We start from the raw sequence: 27965 nt of genomic DNA on the forward strand, positions 1-27965 counted from the left end.
GATTAAGAAACAAGGATTGTAATAGAACCTAATTTCACATAGTATGGTTTACAACATAGAAAACACTTTCTCAGAGTCCCAGTTCTTATTTACTTACTCTCTCAAGAACTCTCCCTACCTGCAGCCCCACAAAATTGTTTTTTTATTTCATTTAATTTGTCAATTACCGAAAGATGAACTGTATAGGAAAATGTTTGGTAATAATCTCCAGAAAGGCCAAAATACGTAAATTAAACTTTTGAGAATCTCTCCATGCATTAAAGCATTTTCTACTTCCAGAGCAATTTAAACATTTTCCTCACTTAACCTGAACTACGAGAAATCCTCTCCCTGGGGGGCACCTGGGTAGAAAAGTCAGTTAAACTTGCTTGGGCTCTTGGTTTCAGCTGGGGTCATGATCTCAGAGTTTTGAGATCAAGCCCCAAGTCTGGCTCTGTGTTCAGCGGGGAATCTGCTCAAAATTCTCTCTCCCTCTGCTCCTCCCCACTGCTCGCTCCCTCCCTCCTCCCTCAAATAAATAAATCTTAAAAAAAAAAAACCCTCTCCCAAGAAACCCTTTGTAGCACCACCTACTGGCAGAATGGCAACATCTGCAATTCAATTTGATTACTGCTTGGTTTAAAAATCCAAGAAATATGAATACAGACTGGATATTTGATTCTGTTAAGCAATAACCATTACTTTTATAAGACGGTAACAATGGCATTCGCATTACATTTACATAATCTTTATCTTTCCGATACACATACTGAAATATTTATGGAAGATATAAGGACTGAAATTTGCTTCAAAATAATCCAATGGGTAAGGAGTAAAAGGCAGGGGTGGTAGGAACAGCAAAAATAAAAATAAAACTGGCCAAAAGTTGATTAATGTTGAATTTGGGTGGTAGAAACAATAGGGTATGTTATTTTATTTCCATAAGAGGAATTGAAAATTGTCTACAAAGGACAATTAAAAAAGACAAAAAACCATTTGGCTCTAGCATATTATATCACACTCAGACGTTCTTCCATAAAAAAATCTGTGCAGAGCTAAAAGTTACTAATCTTAACATCTACAACTCAGGAAAACAGATTTCACAGGAATGTAAAAAAAAAAAAAAACCCACAAAAAAGTCCATATTACAGTTCCCCATTCTATGCAAATATAGAAAATGTAAATTGCTTGCATAGCTTCAAATTGTCAGGCCAACAAATAAACCAATTCACTACAGTTATGTTAAGATGAAAACAGTAAAGCAAAATATCTTCATTATCAGCCTGATTAATAAATATGAATTTGAGCTTTTTCAATTAAGTTCATGACACACACAGAGATACATAATTACAGTGAATAAAAGAGCTCAAATATATATTAATATTTAGAATCCCCATTGTAAAGTATTTGTTAACTCAAGGCAAGAATTTCTTTTTTTTTTTTTTTTAATTTATTTATTTATTTATGATATTCACACACACACACAGAGAGAGAGAGAGACAGAGACACAGGCAGAGGGAGAAGCAGGCTCCATGCACCGGGAGCCCGATATGGGATTCGATCCTGGGTCTCCAGGATCGCGCCCTGAGCCAAAGGCAGGCGCCAAACCGCTGCGCCACCCAGGGATCCCAAGGCAAGAATTTCTTAAATGGACTGTAATTTCAATCATAAGGAAGAACGGGGTTTTTAGAATGTTTTACTGAATGTTTACTGTGTGCCACTGTTCTGGAGCTTTTATTCACTTACCTCATGAGGCAGGCATTATATTATCAGCTCCATCCAGATGAGGACACTGAGGTTCTAAGAGGTTAAACCATCTCCTGAACTCAGTTCTGTCCTAATTTATAAAATGCAGGGCAGGAAATTTAGACAAGTACCTTAACCTCTTTAAGCCATACGTGTGTAAGGAAGGTAGAGAAATCCAAGATCCTTCTAAAATCATAATTTTATCAAATCAAATCACCGAATCATTATAGAAGCAATCCTTTCTTTTCCCCAAACCCTACCCTGAACCTCGTATGCAACCCTTTCACACAAGGGAATGAAAACCCAACACTCACAGTAGAATGTCTCTTATACCTTGGCTGTAGCCTTGATATCCGTGATATTTACAAACCACTGCTTGCTGGCACGAATAACCACTGGTTTCTTAGTCCTCCAGTCATAGGGATAGCTGTGTACCAATCTCTCCTCTTTCAACAAATGCTTTGCAGCCTGAAGCATCTTTATAACTTGAAAAATAATCAGTAACAATTTATATTAGACATAATTAAAAAGTACTATGAAAATCCTAATAACTCTCTAACTCCCAGGGAGTATTAAATCTGGACTAGTAAGTACCAGTCTGTAAGAGTAGCCACTTACTAGCTGTCAAAGGCATAATCTAGGAATCTCCTGGCCAAAAAAAAAAAAAAAAAAGAGACTATAAAACCTTAATTAGACTACAAATTAAGCCACTCCCATGGCTTTTCACTCCAAAGATAAATAGGATATATCTAAAATTCTACATTTGAAATTCATAGTCATAGTGTTTCATACCATGAATCTTAAAATGGTTTCCAAAAAATCCAGAAGAAACCAGCTACAGTGGATTGAATTTTAACTTCCTAGAAGATAACCCTTGGTACCTGTCAATGTGACCATATTTGGAAATAGGGTCTTTGCAGACATAATCCAGTTAAGATTCACACTGGATTCAAGTGGACCCTAAGTCCAATGACTAGTGTTCTAATAAAAGAGGAGGACACATAGACACATGAGAGCAACAATGGGGTAAAGATTAAAGTGATACAGCTGTAAACCAAGGAATGCTAAGGGTAACCAGATGCCACTGGAGCACCACCCTGCTGATTTCACACTGATTTCAGACTCCTAGCCTCCAGAACTGTGAGAATAAATTTTTATTGTTTTAAGCCACTAAATTTACGGTACTTTGTTAGCATAGTCTCATGCAAGCAATACACCCTTTAGTTAGCCTTAGTGTAAATCTGGGCAAAGAAAAGTCTTCAGGGCAGCCTGGGTGGCTCAGCGGTTTAGCGCTGCCTTCAGCCCAGGGCGTGATCCTGGAGACCCAGGATCGATTCCCACGTCGGGCTCCCTGCATGGAGCCTGCTTGACCCTCTGCCTGTGTCTCTGCCTCTCTCTCTCTGTGTCTCTCATGGATAAAGAAATAAAATCTTAGAAAAGAAAAGAGAAGAGAAGAGAAGAGAAGAGAAGAGAAGAGAAGAGAAGAGAAGAGAAGAGAAGAGAAGAGAAGAGAAAAGAAAGAAAAGAAAAGAAAAGAAAAGAAAAGAAAAGAAAAGAAAAGAAAAGAAAAGAAAAGAAAAGAAAAGTCAAGTCTTCAGAGTACCTGGTCCTTGGATCCAAAATTATAAAAAGTCAGAAAGTCAAATCAAGGCTGGAGGATACCTAAGATCATAACACATCAACAGTGCTTTATATGTGCTCAATTATAAGGGTTATAAAAAGAATAGTGTCTGATACACAATCAACAACTAGCCTCAAGCTTGATTTTATTCTTCCACTAAACTAACACTGTTGTGGCCCTAAAATAACATCACTTATTTGCTTAACCAAATAGAGCAACTTTAAAGCAAAAGAAGTCTCAACCTCCATTTTAAACCACAGGGTAAAATAAACTACAATTTTAGATCTTTGTTTCTAATGAAAATGTAAGATGGGAGAACAGCCAGCAAAGGTTGCTGCTGTTTTTCAGAAAATATATATTTATGATAACAACATACACAAGACTCACCCACATCTGTTCCCTCTTCAAGGACAGCCTTGTTTTGAAGTTTAGGACCTGCAACATCTGTGAAAACTCCATCTTCATCCACTAAACAGTCCTACAAAGGGTTATTTTCAATAATTAAAGTACCAAAACATTTAATCTTATGACAATTGATGACAAAACAATATATATAAAACATCTCAGTATAGTCTTTCACTGTATTGAAAATCTGGGTACAAATACCATATGATCTCACTTGTATGTGAAATTTGAGAAACAAACAAAAGAAAAAGAAGAGAGAAAAAAAAGAGAAAGAAACTAAGAAACAGACTCTAAACTATTGAGAGCAAACTGATGGTTACTAGAGGGGAGGTGGTGGGGGGTGGGGGCAACGGGGTGAGAATTAAACAGTACACTCATCATGATGGAAAATAAAATAACATTCAAAAAAGTAAGATATATTAAAAGCACCTTCAACTTAGTCTCTCTTAATTTCCAGATCTATGGCAATGTACATATACTGTGCTGACTTTGGGATGCATCTGAAGTAAATGGAAAAACTTCCTAATTGGCATGTAAAACAAATTTAGAAAGGACTGTTTACTTAAAAAACAAAACAAAGCCTGTTCTTTTCAACTAGTAAAACCTGCTCGCCATTTTTCACAACTAAAAGCAATCTGTCTATATGAATTAATACTTTGAAAGAAAAAAATTGTCCCCACTTAATATTTTTCAATTTTACTTTTCTGGTGATTTTGTGTTAATTCTAGGAAATCTTTCACAATTAGTATGAATTAACGAGGCATTAGGGTACTGAACATTAGGGTACTAAGCATTTCACAACTAAATTATGACAAAAATGATTGCTTATCACCAAAAAATAAAGATGCTAGTTAGGATTTATCACTTTAATTTTACAAAAGCAATAATGATGAAGGAACAAAAGAGGAAAAGTACCGTGGGCAGGTTGTGCTGAGAAGCTACACTGTAATCCTCCATACCATGAGCTGGGGCTGTGTGCACCAATCCTGTTCCTTTTGTCATGGTCACATGACTTGCAGGTAAAAGAGGGGAGGCTTTATCAGGAATTAAAGGATGAGCACAAGTACCACCTTCCAAATCTGCACCTGTAGGGAAAGAAAGCCATAATTTATAATTATTTTACACAACAACGCTTCTACAGTAGCCACAGACTATCAGGTGAAAGGTGCAGGATCTGCAACGAGGCTGGGCTCAAATCTCCGCTTCCCCTTTGACTTGCCCTGTGACCTTTAGGAATCTATAATAGGTGGATAATTACAGTCCTACCTCAGAGAGCTGCCATGAAGACAAGCTAAGGTAATGTATTTTAAATATTTGGGACCCTCAGCCTAATACCTGCCACACAGTAAATGATTAAAATATTAGCAATTATTGGGGCACCTGGTGGCTCAGTTGGTTGGGCATCTTTGACTCAGGTTGTGGTCCTGGGGTCCTGGATGGAGACCTGTATTGGGGCTCCTTGCTCAGCAGGGCACCTGCTTCTCCCTCTGCCCTGCTCCTGCACCCGCGCGCTCACTCTCTCTATCGAATGGATAAATAACATCTTTAAATAAATTAAATATTAGCAATTATTATAAGATACGACTCAAATGGACCCTAGAAGATTTCTTTAATTTATGTGCAGCTATGCACCTTTTGGAACATGAAGACAAAGAAACAGTAGTAGATCACCAAATCAATGACCAGTAGGTTCTGTTTTTTTTAAGATTTTATTTATTAATAAGAGCCGCAAAGAGAGAGGCAGAGACATAGGCAGAGGGAGAAGCAGGCTCCCCACAGAGAGCCTAATGCAGGACTCAATCCCAGGACCCTGGGATCATGACCTGAGCCAGACAGACACTCAATCACTGAGCCACTCAGGTGCCCCCACCATTTCTTATCCTTTTATGAAAAGAAACAACAGTGAGTTCCCCAGAGATAGTATTAGAATCTACTGGTTGGGAGCCTACTTCTCCCTCTGCCTGTATCTGTCCCTCTCTATGTGTCTCTCATGAATAAATAAATCTTTAAAAAAAATCTCTGATCAGTAAGAAACAATTTATATTTTTCTGGAAAGAAAAGCTATCCTACATAAATTATTCCACTTTAGCTGTTCAACATTCCTACTATTTTATTCTATTTTTTTTCATTCCTACTATTTTAATAAGTAATAAGCTGTCTACAGTTTATTTTGCCACAGAAGAGAGAAGTATATCTATTCTGAAATGTGGTGGCTCAAAATGGTAACCCAATGATTCTCTTACACTAATAATTAGAAACAATAACCCAATCTAGAAAGGTGATCTTAAGTTTAACCTGAGCACTTTCAAAAACCTTATGAGAATGCCATTCAGCTTTTATAACAATATCTAATTTGTTAATGAAGTTTGTAATATCCTCTGTGCTTAAAAAAGATATAGGAGGGTGGGGTATAAAGAATATACTGAATCCTCTAACTTATTTATTGTACCAAGAAGGACCAAATGGTATTAAATATCAAACATTCTGTAGCTTCTTTCCTGGTTTTGACATAAAACACTTTTTTTGTTACGGTTATGGTTATTTAAACTTAAACTATTTAACTGGCTTGTATCTGAAATGATGCATTTGGAAGGCTTCTCTATTGAGCTAGGCAATCTTTCTATTTTGGGGTGTCTCTACTCATTCTACTCATATGATTTTTTTAAAATTTGTTTATTTATTTTAGAGAGTGAGAGAGCACAAGTGGGAGGGGCAGAGGGAAAGGAAGAAAGAATCTCAAGCAGATTCTGAACTGAGTGTAGACCCTGCTACAGGGCTCAATCTCACAACCCTGAGATCATGATCTGAGCCAAAACCAAGAGTTGGACATTTAACCAACTGAGCCACCAGGTGCTCTGTGATTTCTTTTTTTTTTAAGTAAGAAACTCAAAGATGTAGTATCCCTAAAGATCAGAAGTGATTTTAAACCTCCCTAGATTTTAATAATTATATTTCAAAACCAATCCGTACTTTAGAACTCCCAAATTACAGCTTACTAAGGATTCTTCTGATAGAAGTATAGTCTTTGGAATAATTTTCAGAATTCACTAAATTTCCTCATTAAAATCATATGCCAAAAAATAAAATTATTTCCTTCCTTACACCTTTGATTAAATCAGATAAAGGTTAATCTTTAGTGAAATAATTTTGAATAACATTTTAAAAGGATATTTATTTCTACATTGTACAAAAGACATTTTTCTAATTTTACGTTGGATATTTGCCAGAAATACTGTTGCGCTTTTATCAATGTTCATATTTTCTATACTATCATGTTTAATATATTTTCCTTTAGTATAATCAATGTAAAATATATTCTAGAAAGGTAAAGACCATATCTATTTCATTTCACAATGCAAAACAGTCATCAAGTACTAAACTCAAGACAAATGGTACTCTGATGACTGTGATCATTAGAGTTCTATAAATCTTCACCTGAAAATGTTGAGATAACCTCAAATGTTGTTTCCAAAGCAGAAGCAATGGATGTTACTTTATCTGCAGCAAGTACATACAGATCTCCAGATGTGGAACATTTCACAATAGCATATCTAAAATAAAATTTTAAGAGAAAATTAATAATGATAAAAGAAAAGTCACAGATATTTTAAATGGTTTACATCATTTTAGGAAAACTAACTTCAGAATTGAAAAAAAACAATACTTTCAAGAACTTTATCCCTTACATTTGTTTCGTTTTTCAAAAAAGGTGAAAATCAGATCTTAAATGGAATTATTTAAAGCTTAATAAAATCTATACGAACATAACAACTAATCCATATATCGTTCATTAAATTTTAAGTGAACAATGAGATGAAATAAATCCAAAATACTGCTATTGATGGAATCAATCCTATTTGTGGATAAAATGAAAAATATAGTAATATCTTACTTTGAGTCTGGCATATAACAAACAGCTTGATTGGCTGGAATTGTCCAAGGCTGGGTGGTCCAAACTAAAAAACTAACAGGAGATGACCCATCTGTAAAAATAAAATTTCAAATACACTAGCAAATGTTACAATTCTGTAACTTTAATAAACTCAGTGAATAAATCTTACCTATGAGAGATACCAACTTGGGAGAAGGTTTTAGGAGAGGGAATTTTACATATATTGAGCGACTGACATGTTCAGGATTATACTCAAGTTCTGCTTCAGCCAATGCAGTCCTAAGATTTAAGAATATTAGATGTAAGTATTTGAGGGACTCACAAAATTCTCCACTTTAACTACCAAAAACACATACATACCTTGATGAGGGAGACCAAAACACCGGTTTGTAAGATCGATAAACCAAGCCCTATAAAGACAAATATATTACATGAAAGCTGGAATTTTATAACACATAACATACTCAAAGAAAAAAAAAATACTTCATCACCTTCTCATACATTTGGTAGAAAATTCTCAACTGTTTGGCCTCATATTTTCCATCAAATGTATAGTAGCAATTATTCCAATCTGCCATTACTCCCCAACGGATAAAAGCTGATCTCTGTTTTTTAATTGCTGCTTCAGCAAATGATCTAGCTAAAAAAAATTAAGAAAGAAAAGCATTTGAAAAACAGTAAATTGAAACTCTTAAACATGGTTTAGAACGTAGGCCTCTAAACGGAGGTATTATACACAATGTATACTATAAAATGTATTTAATAGAAAAATTATTCTAAAGGTTAAAGGTGTTCAGAAGATAACTAAAACAAATTCTAAAATTAATTAGAATTTCAAAAATATTTTCCAGACTTAATAACCTTACATTTAGAAAAAAAATTAACTGGAAAAATTATTCTTCATACTTCTTAATCTGAGAAAAGATAAAAGAATGATTCTTATTTCATTACACACAGAAAAAGTAATCAGTACATCTAGGTTAAGCCAATAATAAGATGTTTTACAGTGAAGTAAAAAATCTTCACAATCATATCTAAATATACAGTAGTTTAAGAACAGAAGATTCCTCTCTGACGCAATCTGATAAAGGATCAAATGAGATTAATTTTAAAAATGTATCTGTACTCTAGAACTGATTTAGTCTAGCACTTGAAATAGGTCAACAAGCTCCAGCCAGAAAAGTAAATAAAAACATTGAGCACGGTACTAATTTCACAAAATATGAAGATCAAAGAACTGAAAAATGGACTTGCAAATGCTCACAAATCTTTCCTTCAGTCTCTGAACGTAAGTTCTCACGAAAGTCAACTGAACAAGATCTGCATATTCCATGATAAAAATGGGTTTCTAACAGATCCCATTATAGCCAAAAAACAAAAACAAAAAACAACAGAAAGTCTCTTTGAGTAAGCCCTGACTTTTCTAAGGAACCAGCATTTAAAAATCATCATTCCCAAACAGAAACAGATTATTTACCTTTCTTTCTAATTTCCACAGCTGACAGATTCTGAGCTTTTCCACCAAGTTCTGATAATACTTTTATTTCAATGGGTAATCCATGACAATCCCAGCCTGGCACAAAATGTATTTTGGAACCTCTCATCATATGGTACCGATTGGCTATATCCTTCAAAATCTGTGAAAATGATAATTATCATTTATATACAAAATGTGTAACTTAGTTATATTCCTTTTTAAAACATTTTTTTAATTTAAATTCAATGTAGTTAACTACAGTGTATATTTTTAGTTTCAGGGGTAGAATTTAGTGATTCATCAGTTGCATATAACACCCAGTGTTCATTACATTGTATGCCCTCCTTAATGCCCACCACCCAGTTATCCTATTCCCCCCACCAACCTCCCTCCAGCAATCCTGTTTCTTATAGTTAAGAGTCTCTTATGGTTTGCACCAGTTATATTCATCATTGTAAAACACTGAGAAAGCACAATTTTAAAAGGATTTATATAAACAAAATAACCTATTTAATTTATTAACTCATGTTCTACAGAAACACAAAAGTAACACATAGTTGAAGTTTTAAAATGCCATTAACTCCAGAAAATAAATCAAATAAAAGATTTCAAAGTGAAAAATACTATGTCTAGAATTACCAATTTGTTTGTAAAGTTGGGATATGCAGAAGAGTAGTCTATACTGCTTTTTTAAGAAAAAATTTTGACCTCTTAAAAACTAGACAGTAGGGCAGCCCTGGTAGGTGGCTCAGCAGTTTAGCACTGCCTTCAGCCCAGGGTGTGATCCTGGAGACCTGGGATTGAGTCCTACATCGGGCTCCCTGTATGGAGCCTGCTTCTCCCTCTGCCTGTGTCTCTGCCTCTATCTCTCTCTCTCTCTGTCTCTCGTAAATAAATAAAAACCTTAAAAAAAAAAAAAAGAAAAAAAACGAGACAGTAAAAATAAGTCATTTATAAATTTGCTTTACTCTAAAATTATTATTAACATGAATAACTCAATATTATTTATTTTCAACTAAGACATAGAATATAATCAACACAAAACTCATAATGTCCTTAGAGTATGGAATATCACAGTTAACTCTATCACTGACAAACTCTTCTTCACTAGGTATAGTTCTATAACCACTTTCCCTTCCTAGTTCATTTTAGATACTAGAGGGAAGCAGAGCCTTTTAAAAATATATTACCATTATAAAATGGAAGATCAAAAGCAAAGGATCAATTTGGCTCCAAGCTCAATTTCCTTCTTCCCAAAATGAAGCAATGCAATAGTCCAGAAAATTATTTCCTCCTTTCCATATCCATCAAAATTAGAAAAGATATTATATATTCTTCCCACAGCTTCCCCCAATTAAAATTCTAACTTTTGAACTTACCAAACAGCAGGAGGAAGCCCTGTGGCCTGGGTAGTAATCACAAGACATAAAAAATGTATCTAATTATATATACTTAAGATATGTACACTTTCAGTAGGTATATTATTGAAATCAATCAATACACAAATAACCTCCATCCCATTTATTCTTATTTGAAATTATTCTCTCTGGTTATTATTTATCCCTTCCCAGTAAAATAGAAACTCCTTGAAATCTCATCTGTCTTCTTCACCAGTAAATCCCCTGCATTTAGAATGGTACCTGGCACTGTCTAAAAATATCTGTGGAAGAAATGAATGTCTACATATATGCTCTAGACTGTAACACTTTATATAGTAGCCACTAGCTATCAGTTGGCTACTGAGCAACTGAAAACATGGCTAGTCCAAATTGAAATGCACCATAAATGTAAAATATATACCAGATTTCAAATACTGTGTACAAAAAAAAATAGAATGTGAAATATCTCAAAAAAAGTTTCACAGTGGCTATAAATTAAAATGGTAGCTTAGATATGCTGAGTTAAATATAGTGTTAAAAATAAGGCTCATCTGTTTCTTCTGACTTTTTTTATGCAGCTACTAAAAAAAATTTTAACTTATGTGGCTTACATTTGTAGCCTGCATTATTTCTACTGAACAGTGTTGCTTTTGCCCGTATTAGCAGAATGAAATCATTTCAGCTAATAATGAATGTCCCTATAGGGAAGGTTATATGTGAAGCCCGTGTAAAAGGAACAGCAGGGATGCAAACACAATGTTTTACCAATCCTCTCCAAACAAGTTCCTCCATATGTTTAAGAACCACTGGTCTCTTTTATTCATGATAATCCTCTGTCCTCATTTATTTTTCCTATCACAACACTCATGTATTCCTTTGTTTCACAGACGTATTTCTGAATGTCTACTATATGCCAAAAATTATTGTAAGAACTTAGAGTATGGCAGTAAACAGGAGAGACAAGGTCTTTCGAATGAAGACAGAAAATAAACATATTCATTCACTACGAAGAAAAAAGAAAGGCTGAAAGTTTGAAAATAGCATGTGGGCTGGTTGTGGTGGCAGTGCTACTGTAGAGGAACATCAGTAAAGCCTGATGAGACGAAGTCTGAACAGAGACATGAAGGAAATGAGAAAATGTACCATTTAAATGAATACGTGGGAAATGAATTCCAAAAAAAAAAAGGAAATGCATTCCAAGGGAGGTAAGCAAGCAAGACTACCTATGGTATATCTGAGGAAAAACAAAAACTGTTCCTCCTCTAGTTCCAAAGAGCCCAAAATCTTCAACAGAACCTCCAACTATACACATGAGAGGCAGATTTGTATAGTGCTTCAGTTTTTTAGAGAAAACTCCTCTCTCCTCAATCCATATGGAGCTCACTCCCCTCCACTCCAGCTACAAGGGTGGACACATGATCCACTGTGGCCTTCAGCATATTCTATTCCCAAGTCCAAAATGATTGATTCAGGGACAGACCTGTGACTCAAATCAGGACAAAGAGATTCAATCCAGGACTTTTGTAAAAATTGCTGGAAAAGAGAAGATAGAAGAATATAAGCCTGTAAATGTTAAGAAATGTGCGGGGTGGGAATGAGGGTATGGGAAGCATCAAAAGAGGAACCATGTTTAAGAGTGAAAAATGGAGAAAAACCAACTCTAATAATATCTGAGTCCCTGGATCCAGCCATGAAAGGAGCTGAAACTATCTCTAGACTTTAACAGTTAATATTGGGACACCTGGGTGGCTCAGCAGTTGAGCACCTGCCTTTGGCCCAGAGCGTGATCCCAGAGTCCCGGGATCGAGTCCTACATCAGGCTTCCTGCATGGAGCCTGCTTCTTTCTCTGCGTCTCTCTCTCTGCCTCTCTCTCTCTCTGTCCCTCTGTGTGTGTCTCTCATGAATAAATAAATAAAATCTTAAAAAAAGAACAGTTAATATTAAAGCCGATAAATTTCCATTTTTGCTTAGTTTATTCAAGAGTTGCCTTTCTATCCCTAGCAACCAAAGAATCTGGAACAATAGAGTTTTCTTTTTTATTTTTGTTATAATAAATTATTTTATTGGGTATATTAAAAACAAGAAACTAGATTTTTTCCAATTAAAATGTCTTAATTCTTTGAACACATGCAGAAAGTTCCAAAAGGCAAATGGATAAGTCAGACTTAAATAATATAAAATGGAGAAAACAATCTAAAAGGAGTAATTTTAAAGCAAAGATAATACCTCTTGAAGGTTCTCTATGATAAGTAACAAGAATGTATTAAAACAGACAAGACTGGGCAGCCTGGGTGGCTCAGCGGCTCAGCTGCCTTCAGCCCAGGTTGGGATCCTGGAGACCCAGGATCAAGTTCCACGTCAGGCTCCCTGCATGGAGCCTGCTTCTCCCTCTGCCTGTGTCTCTGCCTCTCTTTCTCTCTCTCTCTCTGGTCTCTCATGAATAAATAAAATCTTTTAAAAAATAAAAAAAATAAAAATAGAACAGACAAGACTGGTCCAGACACCTATTTTGTTTTATTCATCAGAATAGATAATGCTGCATTATATTCCTATCTGGTAGAGCAATGTGTTCCTTGTCTTTCTTTAAATTTTGACTATTCAAACACATTTACTTTCCAGATTTACTGTTTAACCATTAAGTACATTAAAATTTTTTTTAATTTCCTTTGTTGTTTGTGACTATAAGAGTAAGTTCCCCCCCCCCAAAAAAAAGAGTAACACAGGATCTTTGCTTTAAAAAAAAATACAAATGTTATAGTAATAACAAATATTGGGTTTAAATTGTTTTTCCAAAATTAGATCCTAATATAACACTGTTTTAAAATTTGTTTTTCTTTCTTCAGTTAATAACATTTGGACATCTTTCATGTCAGTACAGATATTTCTACCTAATTCCTTTTAAGATTCCATAGTACTTCATCACCAAATTTATTTAATCAAGTCCCATTAAGGACATCCAGTATACACTACCAGTGTAAATTACGCCTAACTGCTCTACTCCAGTTAAGCAGCCAGCCCTTCAAGCAAAAGCTCAAGAGCCTAGATTTCCACCTTTGTAAATCTGCCACAAGGCATCTTTAAGCCCTCCTCCCCAGTCAAGATGTTGTTAAAAAAAATCAAGTAGCAAGTGGGGACTACATCCCTGTAGCTGGCAATGAGACCCCATCTACAGTGTCAGTGGAGACCATGTAAGGAGCCTGGACCCCCCACCCAGCAGCGATGAGGCACCCCTTCCCATTTCCACTGGGGTACTCAGAGGAGGCTTAATGCAGAGTTGGGATGTTCACCACTGCTCAGTGGTAACAAGGCTACCTCTTCTTGCCCTGGTATCACTAGAGGCCATGCAGAAAGCAGTTACATGGCACATTAGCACTTTATAGTTGGGCAGTGACCGTGGAGGCTTAGGGGGAAGTAGAATTCCTATCCTGCTGAGAAGTAAAAAAGGAGCTCCCCTTCTTAGTCTTAAAAGAGGTTGAGTAGAGAATCTGGATTTCTGACCCCACCTGGCAGTAGCCAGACAGTGCTCACATTCCTCTGCTGGAAAGGTGTCAGTGAATAAAAGCTGCTAAAGTGTTTAAAATTCAGACTCTCAGAAAATACAAAATGTCAAGGTTTCGATAAAAATTCACTCACCATACCAACAGTAAATATCTAAAACTGAATGAATAAAAATATAGTAGATAACCAACACTAAGATAACAGAGGTGTTAGAATAATCTGAAAAAGATACACTAAGATAACAGAGATGTTAGAATAATCTGAAAAAGATTTTAAAGGAACCATGATAAAAATGGTTAAACAGTTGTGAACATAATTGAAAAATATGAAAAAATAAAAAGCCTCAAAGAATTTGTTGAAAGAGAAAAAATAAATGGTATTTTTTAAATTGAGGTTTAACTGCAACATCAACTGTAAATTTTATACGTGAAAAAACCTTTAAAGTGAAGCAATAACTGAAATAGAAACTCAATGGATGGGACACCTGGGTGGCTCAGTGGTTGAGCGTCTGCCTTCAGCTCAGTGCGTAATCCTGCAGTCCCAGAATCGGGTCCCACATCGGGCTCCTTGCATGGAGCCTGCTTCTGCTTCTCCCTCTGTCTCTGCTTCTCTTTCTCTGTGTCTCTCATGAATAAATAAATAAAATCTTTAAAAAAAATAAACAAATAAAAAAGAGAAGAAAAAAGAAACTCAATGGATAGGCTTGTATATTGAATGGAGGAAACAAAGATAAAAACCACTAAACTAAAAAAAAAAAAAAACAAACCACTAAACTTCACAACTGAATGATAAGTTACTCAATCTAAAAAGCAAAGAGAAGAAAAGACAGGGAAAAAAAAATGAAAGTCAAGGAGTTGTGGGACTATCACAAAAGATCAAACACTGGTGTCACTGCTGTCCTGAAAGGAGACTTTAGTTAGAAATGAAAAAGTAATGGCCAGAAACAACACAAACTGGTTGAAGATATATGCCTACAAATTCAAGAAGCTGAATGACGTCCAATATGACAAATCCAAAGAAATCCACACCAAGAGACACTATCATTAAACTTTTGAAAATGAAAACATCTTAAGAGACATTAGAGAGTGGGGCACCTGGCTGGCTCAGCTAGAAAAGCATGGGATTCTTGGCCTTAGGGGTGTGAGTTCCAACTCCATGTGTGGTGTAGAGATTACTTTAAGTGAATAAGACTTTAAAGAGAGAGAGAGAGAGAGAGAAATGACACCTTGCTTACACTTGAAAAATAATTTGAATTACAGTAGAGTTTTCATCAGAAAATATGGAGGCCAGAAGCAAGTAGTACAATATTTTTCAAGTGCTGGGAAAAAAAACAAAAACAGTCAATCCAAAATCCTAAGTGTAGCAAAAATATACTTGAAGGATAAAAGGAAAATCAAGACATTATCAGATGCAGGAAAACAAAGATGATCTTTGACCAGCAGACCTGCCCTAAGGAAAAACTACAGGAAACTCTCTAAATAGAAGGAAAACAATAAAGGAATGTGGAAACACAAAGCAAGAAAGGATATGATAGAAATACGAAAAAAAAAAAAAAAAGAAATACGAGTAAATATAATCTCTTTACTCAAATCTTCAACTTATGCTTCACAGTTGAAAAAATAACTATCAAACACTACCTTATGGAGACAGAAACATATGTATAGAAATATACATAAGACATGTTATAAATATGGGAGGGTAAAGGGATGGAAAGGCAAATACACTTCTAAATAACTCATGGACCAAAAAAGAATTCTCAAGAGAAATCGCAAAGTACAATGAACTGAATAAAAATATATACTAAATACATGTCAAAATTTGTGGAACACAACCTACAGAAGTGCTGACAAAAATTTATAGCAATAAAATGCATATGCTAGAAAAGACAGAAAATCTGGTCAAAAATGTAAAATCTCACCTCAACAAACTACAAAAAGAACAAATGAACCCAAAGCAAGCAGAAACAAAAAAAATAATTTAAAAAAAAGTGTCAATGTAATTAAAAACAATAAAAGAGAAAATTCAATGAGACAGAGTCTGACCTTAAGAATGACTATGCAAGGAACTATATGGACAAACTTCCTAGTAAAACTGGGGAAGTAAATTTAATTTTTTTTTTTTAAAGATGCTCAACCACTGAGCCATTTAGGTGCCCTTCAGCTAGTTTATCTTTTTTTTTTTAGATTTTATTTATTCATGAGAGACACAAAGAGAGAGACAGAGACACAGGCAGAGGGAAAGGTAGGCTCCCTATAGGGAGCCTGATACGGGACTCAATCCCGGGACTCTGAGATCATGCCTGGAGTCAAAGGCAGATGCTCAACCACTGAGCCACCCAGGCATTCCTGGAGAAATAATTTTAAAACCCAATCTTTAAAGCTCCTGGATATACGGCCCATCATACAGATGAAGAAACATCTATATAACAAAAATTCTACAAAAATTTGTCAGGGAAGTGAGAGTCCTTGGCATTTGACTCAAGGCCATTCTTTCTCTTCAGCCTGCCAGTTCCGTGAGGCAGAGAATCAACTTCAGACTGGTGCTGCCAAGAACCCAGGGCTCCTCTTGCTCCAGCTCTCAGCCGGAGGGCTATTTTCCCTAGGAAGGGCAAGCATTTATGTCTGCATTTATGTCTCTGCCTCAGCCACCTGCTGCTGCTGCTGCTGAGGCTAACTTCCAGGCAAGTGCACTTAAGAGGTAAGGGACTCCCTCCACTCGTCTCCCACTCATGGAACAGAAACTCTACTTTGGGTACAAGTCTGCTGGGAACACCGGGGCTCCAATCCCACTTGTTCAGGCTCATAAAATGGTGGTTCCACAACAGGAAAGGCAGTTCAAGATCACAGACTGCTGACTCTCCCACAAGTGCTAAACTGTAAAGTAGGGGTATCTCTCACAGAGAAGTATACAGTTGTCCCCACTCTCAGCTCCAGAGCCCTGGCTGGGTGATTTTCTCTGAGGAGAGGAATAGGCAGTAAAACCAATAGCTTTTAATCTCTTCCCAGCAACAGAACATAGAGAAATTCAAGCCTAAGGGGGCTGTCAAAAAGAGTGGAGGCTGTGGGGAAACACAGCTGGAAGGTTTATAGATTCAAGATGACAGAGGTTAAAATCTAAGTCAGCTAGTTTGCAGAAGAAAACCAGAAGAGACAGCTGGGAGGAGCCCTCCTGGGATCCGAACAAATGTCAAACACTAACACCCCAGGACCTAATATTTTAAAGGATCCCAAATTTGATGGATTAGTCTACAGGACAGTTTATGCCCTGAGGTGTCGTTGAAAACAACAGAGAAAACAGTTGGTAATTTTCAGACAAAACCCATCTATTTTACTCTGAAAATTTCCAATTGTTTTATTAATTTCAATTAAAAGCTGGGAGGGGAAATGGAGTCCAAGAAACTGTTATTCAGATTTATCACAACGTATTATCTAAAATGCCCAGTTTCTAACAAAAAGTCTACAACACATGTAAAGAAATATTTCTCATCACCAGCATCCACTGCTGTACACATACAGGAGGCTAATGTCTGCAGTTACACAACAACATGCCAATAACCGAGGCTCCCACAGCTGCTTCCCCCGCAGGCCCAGTTCCAACCTGGCTACCATCCCTGGCCTGCATTGCTGTGGGTGCCTGTAACTAGCCCCCGCAGTCACATAAATGCATGCTGACAGCCAAGCTCCCCACTGCTTATAGGTCTGGATCTGGCCCTGATTCCTTTCACTGACTTGTGTGCCAGCAGCCTCAATTTCCATGACCAACCTCCATGACCTTGCATAGGCATGTGGCTAGCCAAAGCAGTCACAGTTGTACACACTAACAGCTAGCGCCCCTGAGCTATTTACCTGAAGTTGGTCCTGGACACTGTTCCTGCTTCTGACCATCACCACTGCCTATGTCTGCAGCTGGCCCTTACCACCACATTGGCACCTACAGCCAGCCCCCCACCACAACCAAGTGTGGGCAGATCACTGGCTTAGGCCACCATTACCACCTGCCTTGGTCCCCGGCCAATGGACCTGGAAGCATTGCTGAGGACTCCAAAAGCCCATATATTCATGGTGAACCATCTACAGATCTTACTGATGGTCACACTATTGCTGATGAGGACCCCAGCTGCCTGAGCAAACACGATACTACACCCCCATCCCTAAGCTAGGATGGCCACACACATTCAAACACTGTACCCCACACCACAGCACACTCCAGCATGCTCTCCCATCTATATGTCTTTCCAGAGCCTGGAAGAAGTGATTGCTTCTTCAAATGCATAGTCAACTACACAAGGCTATAGGAATCACAAAGAACCAAGGAAACATGGCCCTGTCAGAGGAACTAAGTAATCTTCTAGTGAAACACACATAAATACATACAGAAATGAAAAGCCACAAACTGCCTGACAAACAATTAAAGCAACTGTCCCATAGATGCTCCAAGAGCAATAAGAGATCAGACATACACAATTTAACAAAATCAGAAAAACAATATAAGAACATAATAAAAAGTTCAATCCAGAGATAGAAAAGAATAAAGAACCAACAATACATTTTGGAGCTGGAGAAGTGTCAAATTCAATGGAGAGCTTCAAGAGCCCACAGGAACCATCAGAAGAAAGAATCAGTGAAATCAAAGCTAGATCATTTGAAAATATCCAGCTAAAGGTACAAAAGATACAAGAGTGAAAAGGAATAAATAACTTTACTTCTTCAGAAATAATTTGAAACCACTTAAAAAAGAAAATCTATGCTTTACGAAAATCCCAGAAGGAAAAGAGAGGGGAAAAAAGAATCAGAAAGTTTATTTAAAGATAAACTAGGGATCCCTGGGTGGCGCAGTGGTTTGGCGCCTGCCTTTGGCCCAGGGCACGATCCTGGAGACCCGGGATCGAATCCCACGTCGGGCTCCCGGTGCATGGAGCCTGCTTCTCCCTCTGCCTGTGTCTCTGCCTCTCTCTCTCTCTCTCTCTCTCTCTCTCTCTGTGTGTGTGACTATCATAAATAAAAAAAAAAAAAAAGATAAACTAGGGGCACCTGGGTGGTTCAGTGGCTGAGCATCTGCCTTTAGCTCAGGTCATGATCCCAGGGTCCTGGGATCGAGTCCCACATTGGGCTCTCCACAGAGAGCTGGCTTCTCCCTCTGCCTATGTCTCTGCCTTTTTGTGTGTGTCTCTCATGAATAAACAAATAAAATCAGAAAAGAAAGAAAAGAAAGAAAAGAAGGAAGGAAGGAAGGAAGGAAGGAAGGAAGGAAGGAAGGAAGGAAGGAAGATCGATCTAGCTGAGAACTTCCTAAAACTGGGAAACTGGGGAGATACTTGGATATCCAAGTTCACTAAGCTCATACATTCCCAAATAAATGCAACCCAGAGAAATTCTAAAAGACACACTATAATTAAACTGTCAAAAATCAAAGACAAAGTAGGTACCTTGAAAGCTGCAAAAGAAAAAAGCTTGTCAATTACCAGAGATTCCCCCCATAAGGCTATCAGATTTCTCTGCAGAACCCCAGAACCCCTGCAGGCCAGGACAGAGTGGAATGACACATTAAAATGCTGCAAATAAATTTCCAACTAAGAATACTTTACCTGGCAAAGCTGTCCTTGAGAAATGAAGGGGATGTAAAGACTTTCCTAGACAAACAAATGCTGAGGGAGTTCATCACTAGACGACTTACAACATAAAAAATTCTGAAAGGAGCTCTTCAAGCTGCAACAAAGGGATGCTATTTACTACCAGGAAAACACAAAAATAACTAAGGTGAGTATATAGTCAAATTCAAAATACCCCAAGAGTATATTATGTTGGTGCATTTATGCCATACTCTAATGTAAAGACCAAAAGACAGGGGCACCTGAGTGGCTCAGCCTTAACAGTTAAGCATCCAGCTCTTCATTTCGACTCAAATCATGATCTCAGGGTCATGGGATTGAGCACCGCATCAGGCTCGGCACTGGGTGTGGAGTCTGCTTAGGATTCTCTCTCTCCCTCTCCCTCACCACTGATCACATGCTCTTTCTCTCTCCAAAAATAAAATAAAATAAAATAAAGCCCCAAGGACAGAAGTATTAAATGTAACTAATGTACATTTAATGTAGCTATAATAACTTGTTAGTATACACACAATATAAAAAGATGTAAATTATGACATCAAAACATAAAACGTGTTGGAAGTAGTAAAAGGATAGAAGTTCTGTATATAATTGAAGTTAAGTTGTTGCAAGCTTAGAAGACTATTATGTTTTATGTAAGACTCATAGTAATTGATGAGGGAAACAAAGGCAAGAGTAATGAAGCTTAACTTAAATCTCCTGGGACACATGGGTGTCTCAGTCCTTAAACTTCTGACTTTTGCTCAGGATCCTAGGATCAAGCCCTGCACTGGGTTCTGCACTCAGCAGGGAGCCTACTTTTCCCTCTGCGCATCTCCCAACTCATGCTTTTTCTCTCTCCCTCTTAACTAAATAATATCTTTAAATAAGTAAATAAATCTCCCTACAGTTTGCAGCCTACTGATAGACCCCTGCATGCAGAGAATGACCTTCTTCAAGGAACTCACAGCTGCCTTAGTGTCTTAATGTTTATGTTTTATTAAAAACTAAAAGTAACCTTACCTTAACAGCAGCTAGCCCCTCAAGGTCCTGAAAGCCTTGCTTCCAAATTCCTTAGAGACTTACACTATCCCTAACCCCCACTAATTAAAAAGTATATAATCAGTTACTTCTCACAACCCCAGTGCAGCTCTTTCTGCCCACGAGTTCTGTCCCCACACTATAATAAAGTCACCTTTCTGTACCAAAAATGTCTCAAGAATTTTCTTAGTCATCCTCTCATAAACTCCAAAATTTCTAAATTTTATCAATAATAACAAAGAGCCTTCAGTAAATGTATAAAAGATATAAATAAGGTAATCAAAACATACCACTATGAAAAAAAAATCAATTTACAAAGGAGATAGAAAGGAACAAACAAAAAACAGTAAGTTGGCATTAGTAAGTCCTTGCCTACTAATAATTACTGTAAATATAAATAGGATTACATCACCAATCAATAGATGTAGAGTGACTGAATGGATGAAAAAACAAGACCCAACTGTGCTGCCTATAAGAGACTCCTGTAAGATTTAAGGACACAGATAGGGATCAGGTGAAGGGACAGAAAAAGAGATTCCATACAAATAGAAACCCAAAGAGAACAATATAGCTATATTTATCTTAGAACAGACTTTAAATCAGACTTTAAATGAGGGGTGCCTGGGTGGCTCAAGCAGTAAGCATCTGTCTTCAGCTCAGGTCATGATCCTAGGTCCTGGGATGAAGCGCAACATCGGGCTCCCTGCTCAGGGGGGGAGTCTGCTTCTTCTCCTGCCTATCCCCCCTCATGTGTGCACACTCTCTTTTTCACTCAAAGAAATAAAATCTTTAAAAAAAAAACTATAACAGACAAAATTATCATAATGATAAAGGAGTCAATTCATCAGGAGAATATAACAGTCTTAAAAATATGTGCATCGAACATCAAAGCACCTGATATATTAAGTAACTACTAACAGATCTGAAAAGACAAGAATACATTAATAGTAAAGGACTTCAATATCCCATTTGTCAACAATGAATAGGTCAGTCATACAGACAGAAAATCAGTAGAGACACATTGGACTTGAACTGTACTTTAGACCAAATGGACCTAACATATATACAGAACACTCCATCCACCAGCAGCAGAATATACATTCTTCTCAAGCACACACAGAACAATGGCCAGGATGGATCATATATTAGGCTACAAAACAAGTCCTTACAATGTGGAAGGATTAGGAACACATTAAGTATCTTTTCATACCACATGGTATAAAACTAGAAATCAGTAATATGAAGAAAACTAGAAAATTCACAAATATGTGGAAAATAATATATTTCTGAAAAACCAATGGGTCAAATAAGAATATCAAAACAAACAAATATGGAAACATAATGTACCAGACCTTATGAAATGGAACAAAAGCAGTTCTGGGAGAGAAGTTTTTCTTTTTAAGATTTTATTTATTTATTCATGAAAGACACAGAGAGAGAGAGAGAGGCAGAGATACAGGCAGAGGGAGAAGCAAGCTTCCTGCAAGGAGCCCAATGAGGTCGATCCTGGCCCTGAGATCACGCTCCGAGTTGAAGGCAGACGCCCAACCGCTGAGCCACCCAGGCGTCCCATGGTAGGGGCGTTTATAGCAGTTAGTGCCTACATTAAAAAGGAAGAAAGATCCCAGACTAACTTTACATCCCCATGGAACTAGAAAAGAACAAACTAAGCCCAAAGTTTGTAGAAAGAAGAAATAACAAACATTAGAAGAGAAATAAATGAAATAGAGAACAGGAAAACAACAAAACTTAGTATGGATTTTTTGAAAAGATAAACAAAATGACAAACTTTTAGCTAGACTTATCAAGATCTCAAATAAATAAAATAAAATTATAAACCAAAGAGGAGATACTCCAACCCATATTTGAAAAATAAAAGAACCATAAGAGACTATTATGAACAATTAGGTGCCAAGAAATTGGATAACCCTGGTAGGCTGGCCTCCCAGGACTGAATTAAGAAAAAACAGAAAAGAAAAAACAGAAAACTGGGCAGCCTGGGTAGCTTAGCAATTTAGCGCCGCCTTCAGCCCAGCGCAGGATCCTGGAAACCAGGGATTGTGTCCCATGTCGGGTTTCATGCATGGAGCCTGCTTCTCCCTCTGCCTGTGTCTCTGCCTCTCTGTCTCTCATGAATAAATAAATAAATCTTTAAAAAGAAAAAAAAATCTGAATAGATCAGTAACAAGTAAGGAGACTGAATCATTAATTAAAAACCTCCCAACAAAGAAAAGTCCAAGACCATATGGCTTCACTCATTCTAACAAATATTTATAAAAGAATGAATGACAAAACTTTTCAAACTCATCCAAAAAACTGAGGAGGTGAGAACACTCCCAAACTCATTATATAAGGTCAACATTTACCATGATACCAAAGTCAGATAAGGACATGACAAGAAAACTATAGTCCAAAATCCTTGATGAATAAAGATGCAGAAGTTCTCAACAAAATGCTATCAAACGGAATTCAACAGTACTTTAAAAGGATGATACAGGGGATCCCTGGGTGGCTCAGCGGCTGAGCGCCTGCCTTCGGCCCAGGGCGTGATCCTGGAGATCCAGGATCGAGTCCCACGTTGGGCTTCTGCATGGAGCCTGCTTCCTTCTCTGCCTGTGTCTCTGCACCACCCCCCTCTCTGTGTCTCTCATGAATAAATAAAATCTTTAAAAATAAATAAATAAATAAATAAATAAATAAATAAATAAATAAATGGATGATACAGCAAAAGCAAATGGGATTTATCCCTGGTATTCAAGGATAGATCAACATACACAAAAAAAATGGTAACATTAAGTTGACAGAAATCCTATCATCATCTCAATAGAAGCGGAAAAAGCACCTGACAAAATATAACATCCTTCCACGATAAAAACTCTCAACAGAGCGGATTTAAAAGGAATGTACCTCAACATAATAAAGACCATATATGATAAGCCCACAGATACCATCATACTCAACAGTGAAAAGCTGAGGGACACCTGAGTGGCTCAGTGGTTGAGTGTCTGCCTTTGATTCAGGTCATGATCCCGGGGTCCTGAGGTCGAGTCCTGCATCCGGCTCCCTGCAGAGAGCCTGCTTCTCCCTCTGCCTATGTCTCTGCCTCTCTGTGTCTCTCATGAATAAATAAATAAAATATTATTTTTTAAAAAGTGAAAAGTTGAAAGCTTTTCCTCTAAGATTATGAATAATAATACACTCTCATCACTCCTATTCAACATAGTATTGGAGGTCCTGCCAGAGAAATAGGCAAGTAAAAGGAATAAAAGCATCCAAAATAAAAGCAGCAGTAAAATGATGTTAACTAATTGTGGTATTCATTAAATGATATATACATATATTATTATGTTGTACACCTTAGACTAATACAGTGTTATATGTCACTTAGGTCTCAATAAAATGGGAGGGAGCTAAAATTAGTTCTCTCAAAAAATTGCATACTGGTGCTATTTATTATCCACCTCACATAATTGACCTAGTACCTGCTAGTACTCTCAAAACGGTGCTTAAAAATCACTTCCTCAGGGAGAATTTCTCTGATACTGAATAAAAAAAAAAAAAATAGGTGGCTCAGGAGGTTGAGCGTCTGCTTTTGGCTCAGGGTGTGATCCCAGGGTCTCAGGATCGAGAGTCTCGCATGCAGCTTCCTACAAGGAGCCTGCTTCCCCCTCTGCCTGTGTCTCTGCCTCTCTCTCTGTGTCTCAAATAAATAAATAATTTTTAAAAAATTATCCTAAAATGTATATAGAAAAGCAAAGAAACTGACACTGCTAAAGCAATTTTGAAAATAAAATGGAAGAAAGAGACTACCCAAATTTCAAGATTTATTCTGTAGCTACGGTCACCAACACTGTGGTATTAGCAGGACAGACAAATAGATTAATAGAACAGAATAGAGAATCCAGAAATAGAGCCACACATATTTGCCCAACTGATTTTTGACAGTAGTACAAAGGTAACTCATTTGGGAAATAGCCTGGCCAATAAATGGTGCTAGACATCCAGAGGGGGAAAAAAAAAAAAATAACCCTCAGTGTAAGACTCACACCTTATAAAAAAGTTAACTCAAAATGTATCATGGATTTAAATGTAAAAGTTGTAGAAAAAATACAGGAGAAAATCTTTAGGTTTGAAGGCTTGACAGAGTTCTTAGACATGACACTACATGCGTGATTCATAAAAGGAAAAACTGATAAACTGGACTTCATCAAAATTAACTTTTAGGAACACCTGGCTGGCTCAGTCAGAAGAGCATGCGGCTCTTCGGAGTTTGAGGTCATGAGTTTGAGCCCCACACTAGGGGTAGAGATTATTTAAAAAAAAAGAAAAATTTGAGGCGCCTGGGTGGCTCAGTTGGTTAAGTTTCTGGGTTCAGGTCATGTCATGATCCCACGGTCCTGGGATCCAGCCCCGAGTCCGAGCTCCCTGCTCAGCAAGGAGTCTGCTTCTCCCTCCCTCTGCCAGCTACTCTCCCTGCTTGGGTACTCTCTCACTCTGTCAAATAAATAAAATCTTAAAAAAAAAAAAAAAAAGAAGAAGTTAAGGACTTTACCCTTCAACATACTCTGTTAAGAGGATGAAAAGATAAGTTACAGACTGGAAGAAATAGTTGCAAAACACATATGTGACAAAGGTTTCATACCTATATAAAGAACTCTCAAAACAGAATAAAAAAGAAACCTCCAATTAGAAAATGGACAAGATCAAGGTGCTGGCTGATTCAGCCCAGCAGCTTCTCGCTCCCACCTCAAGGGGCATGTGGGAGACAGGGAAGTTCTCTGGGGTCTCTCGTGTAAGGGTGCGAATCTCCTGCTAAGGGCTCTGCCCTCATGACTTAATCACCCCCCAAAGGCGCCCCACTCCAAGGACCATTACATTAGAGATTATCAGGCTTATACATATAAATTTAGGAGGCAAATATTCAGTCTACAGCAACTATCTGACATTTATAGATTTTACTTGTCTTATTATGTCTTATAAAGACAAAACACATCGCTGTTTTGTTCAATGCATTCTGAATCTAGAAAAATGCCTGGCACATAGTAGGTGCTTGATAATTATTTACTGACTAAAATATTAACTGGCATAAAATAACAATAAGCCCAAAGCAAATACCAGTGATGTTATTTTTCACAAAGCATTAAGTGCAGCCCAGGTGGCTCAGTGGTTTAGCACCGCCTTCAGCCCAAGGCATGATCCTGGAGTCCCAGGATGGAGTCCCATGTTGGGCTCCCTGCAGGAAGCCTCCTTTCCCTCTGCCTACGTCTCTGCCTCTCTCTCTGTGTCTCTCATGAATAAATAAACAAAATCTTAAAAAAAAAAAAAAAAACTGTTTATTGCTGCTTTCTATTAAGATATTTTAGTTTTGGGGCGCCTGGGGCGGCTCAGTTGGTTGAGCATCTGACTCTTGACCTCAGCTTAGGTCTTATCTCAGGGCTGTGAGTTCAAGCCCCTCACTGGGCTCCATATTGGGCATGGAGCCTACTCAAAGACATCTAGTTTTACCTATCAATGCAAATTAACGTAACTGTCATAAAATCAGGATATACATTTTTTTTAAACAAAGGTTTTCCTTTGTTTAAACTTAACAAAACTTAACAAAGGTTTTCCTTTGTTAAACTTAAACAAAGGTTTTCCCCTCAAGCCATGTAAGTACAATTTACCTTATTTAAAGCATGTCCAACGTGTGGGTCACCGTTTGCATAAGGAGGTCCATCATGAAGACAAAATTCTGTTTTTACTTTTCTTTCTCTTTGCCATGAATAAAGTTCTGAAAATCCACATTTCTGTGTAAAAAGAACCACAATGTCTGAACGTCAACCAAATACATACCCCCCTGAATCTTACCATAAATAACAGCCAGCGTTTGCTTATTATCTCATAACAATGTATTCAACTCTAAAGCCCAATACACATCTGAGTCCTCATTATTCAAAACTTTTTGATAGTTTCCCCACAGGCTCCACATTGAAGTGTAAACTCTTTACATGGTAAACAGGACCCCACAGAGGTCCGTACCACCAAATCTTGGCCCGTCTCTCAGCGCTCCCCACCCTCCACTCCTTGGTGGACACAAGTGGACCGGCCTGTAGACTGCACCCCAGTCCCCTCTCCCCGACTCTTATTCTTGCTTTCCTGTGGCCTCGGCACTTGCTACCCTCCAAATCCCAACACCCCTCACTGGCAGCCCTACCCCCCCTTCTCTCACCTACTGTGTACCCCTGGCCCCGTCACTTTGCCCTTTATGGGCATGTTCCTTTACTTGAGAAAAAAAAAATGTTAATGATGAATGTTCATGATTCGCAGAGCTGGTGTGAAAATTACATGAGAAAACATCTGAAATTATTACCGTTACTGGCATATCCGTGGTACTGAGTAAAACCCTTTTTTTTTTAATTTTTTTTTTAATTTATTTATGATAGGCACACAGTGAGAGAGAGAGAGAGAGGCAGAGACACAGGCAGAGGGAGAAGCAGGCTCCATGCACCGGGAGCCCGACTGGGATTCGATCCCGGGTCTCCAGGATCGCGCCCTGGGCCAAAGGCAGGCTCCAAACTGCTGCGCCACCCAGGGATCCCCGAGTAAAACCCTTTCTAAAAGTAGATGGCCAAAACAGGTTTATGAGTCTAGAGCTCTGATAAATGCCCTAAGACTATCCAGGCTAAGCAAAGTTGCTTAACCAACATAACCCGAATTACCGGGGAATATCGGGGATCCTAACGACTCCAGAATCAGAGAAAGTAACATGTGAGTCAACCCTCAGGAAGTTGTCTAGGTACAGGAGGCAGATGCACATCTCAGGAAGGGGCCTCTGAGGACGTTAAGTTCAGCTACTCTCTTATGCAAAAAAAAGTCAGAATTCCCACTAGGCGCCCGGTGACACCACAAAAATCAGTTTCACCTTGCCCACGGGGCCGAATTTTTACTTGTATGCGTCCATCTTAATTTGCTTTCCACAAGCCACTTGGAAAAGTGTCCAAATTCAACTCGGTTTTTTGCCTTTAAAAAGGTGAGGTTTTAAAAATGGTGTAATCTGCAAAAACAAATTACAAAAAAATCACGCATGCACCTTATGCAAGCATTTGTCATATCCAAGGTCCAAAACTATAATCAATGTGCTCTGAAGATTAAAAAAATAAAAATAAATTAAAAGGCGGGGGGTACTTCTATTCAGTGCTGTGCTGCCATGGGAGCATTCCCCCCCCGCCCCCTTAATAATAAATACTCTGTTCTGGGACCCGCCACCTCGGACAGGGACTGCCCCAGAGGTTTCCAAGTAAGCGAGCCCGAGGGCGCCCCTGCTTGCGCCGGTCGCGTTACCGAGCCCGAGGCCCCGTCC

At 37.8% G+C, this 27965-nt stretch overlaps 1 protein-coding gene across 1 annotated transcript in view; it reads right to left on the reverse strand.

Moving 5' to 3' along the window:
- Positions 1-27965, reverse strand: part of IARS2 (isoleucyl-tRNA synthetase 2, mitochondrial) — a 57773-nt gene that overhangs the window by 29348 nt on the left and 460 nt on the right. The window contains exons 2-11 of the mRNA XM_055334283.1: positions 26290-26412; positions 9121-9280; positions 8135-8283; positions 8004-8053; positions 7813-7922; positions 7644-7734; positions 7187-7302; positions 4667-4836; positions 3734-3824; positions 2059-2210 (exon numbers count right to left, since the gene is read on the reverse strand). Coding sequence (XP_055190258.1) covers positions 2059-2210; positions 3734-3824; positions 4667-4836; positions 7187-7302; positions 7644-7734; positions 7813-7922; positions 8004-8053; positions 8135-8283; positions 9121-9280; positions 26290-26412 — 1212 coding nt within the window. The remainder of the gene's footprint in view (positions 1-2058; positions 2211-3733; positions 3825-4666; positions 4837-7186; positions 7303-7643; positions 7735-7812; positions 7923-8003; positions 8054-8134; positions 8284-9120; positions 9281-26289; positions 26413-27965) is intronic.

This window comes from Nyctereutes procyonoides, unplaced genomic scaffold (genome assembly GCF_905146905.1).
Source record: "Nyctereutes procyonoides isolate TBG_1078 unplaced genomic scaffold, NYPRO_anot_genome, whole genome shotgun sequence".
Lineage (NCBI taxonomy): Eukaryota > Metazoa > Chordata > Mammalia > Carnivora > Canidae > Nyctereutes > Nyctereutes procyonoides.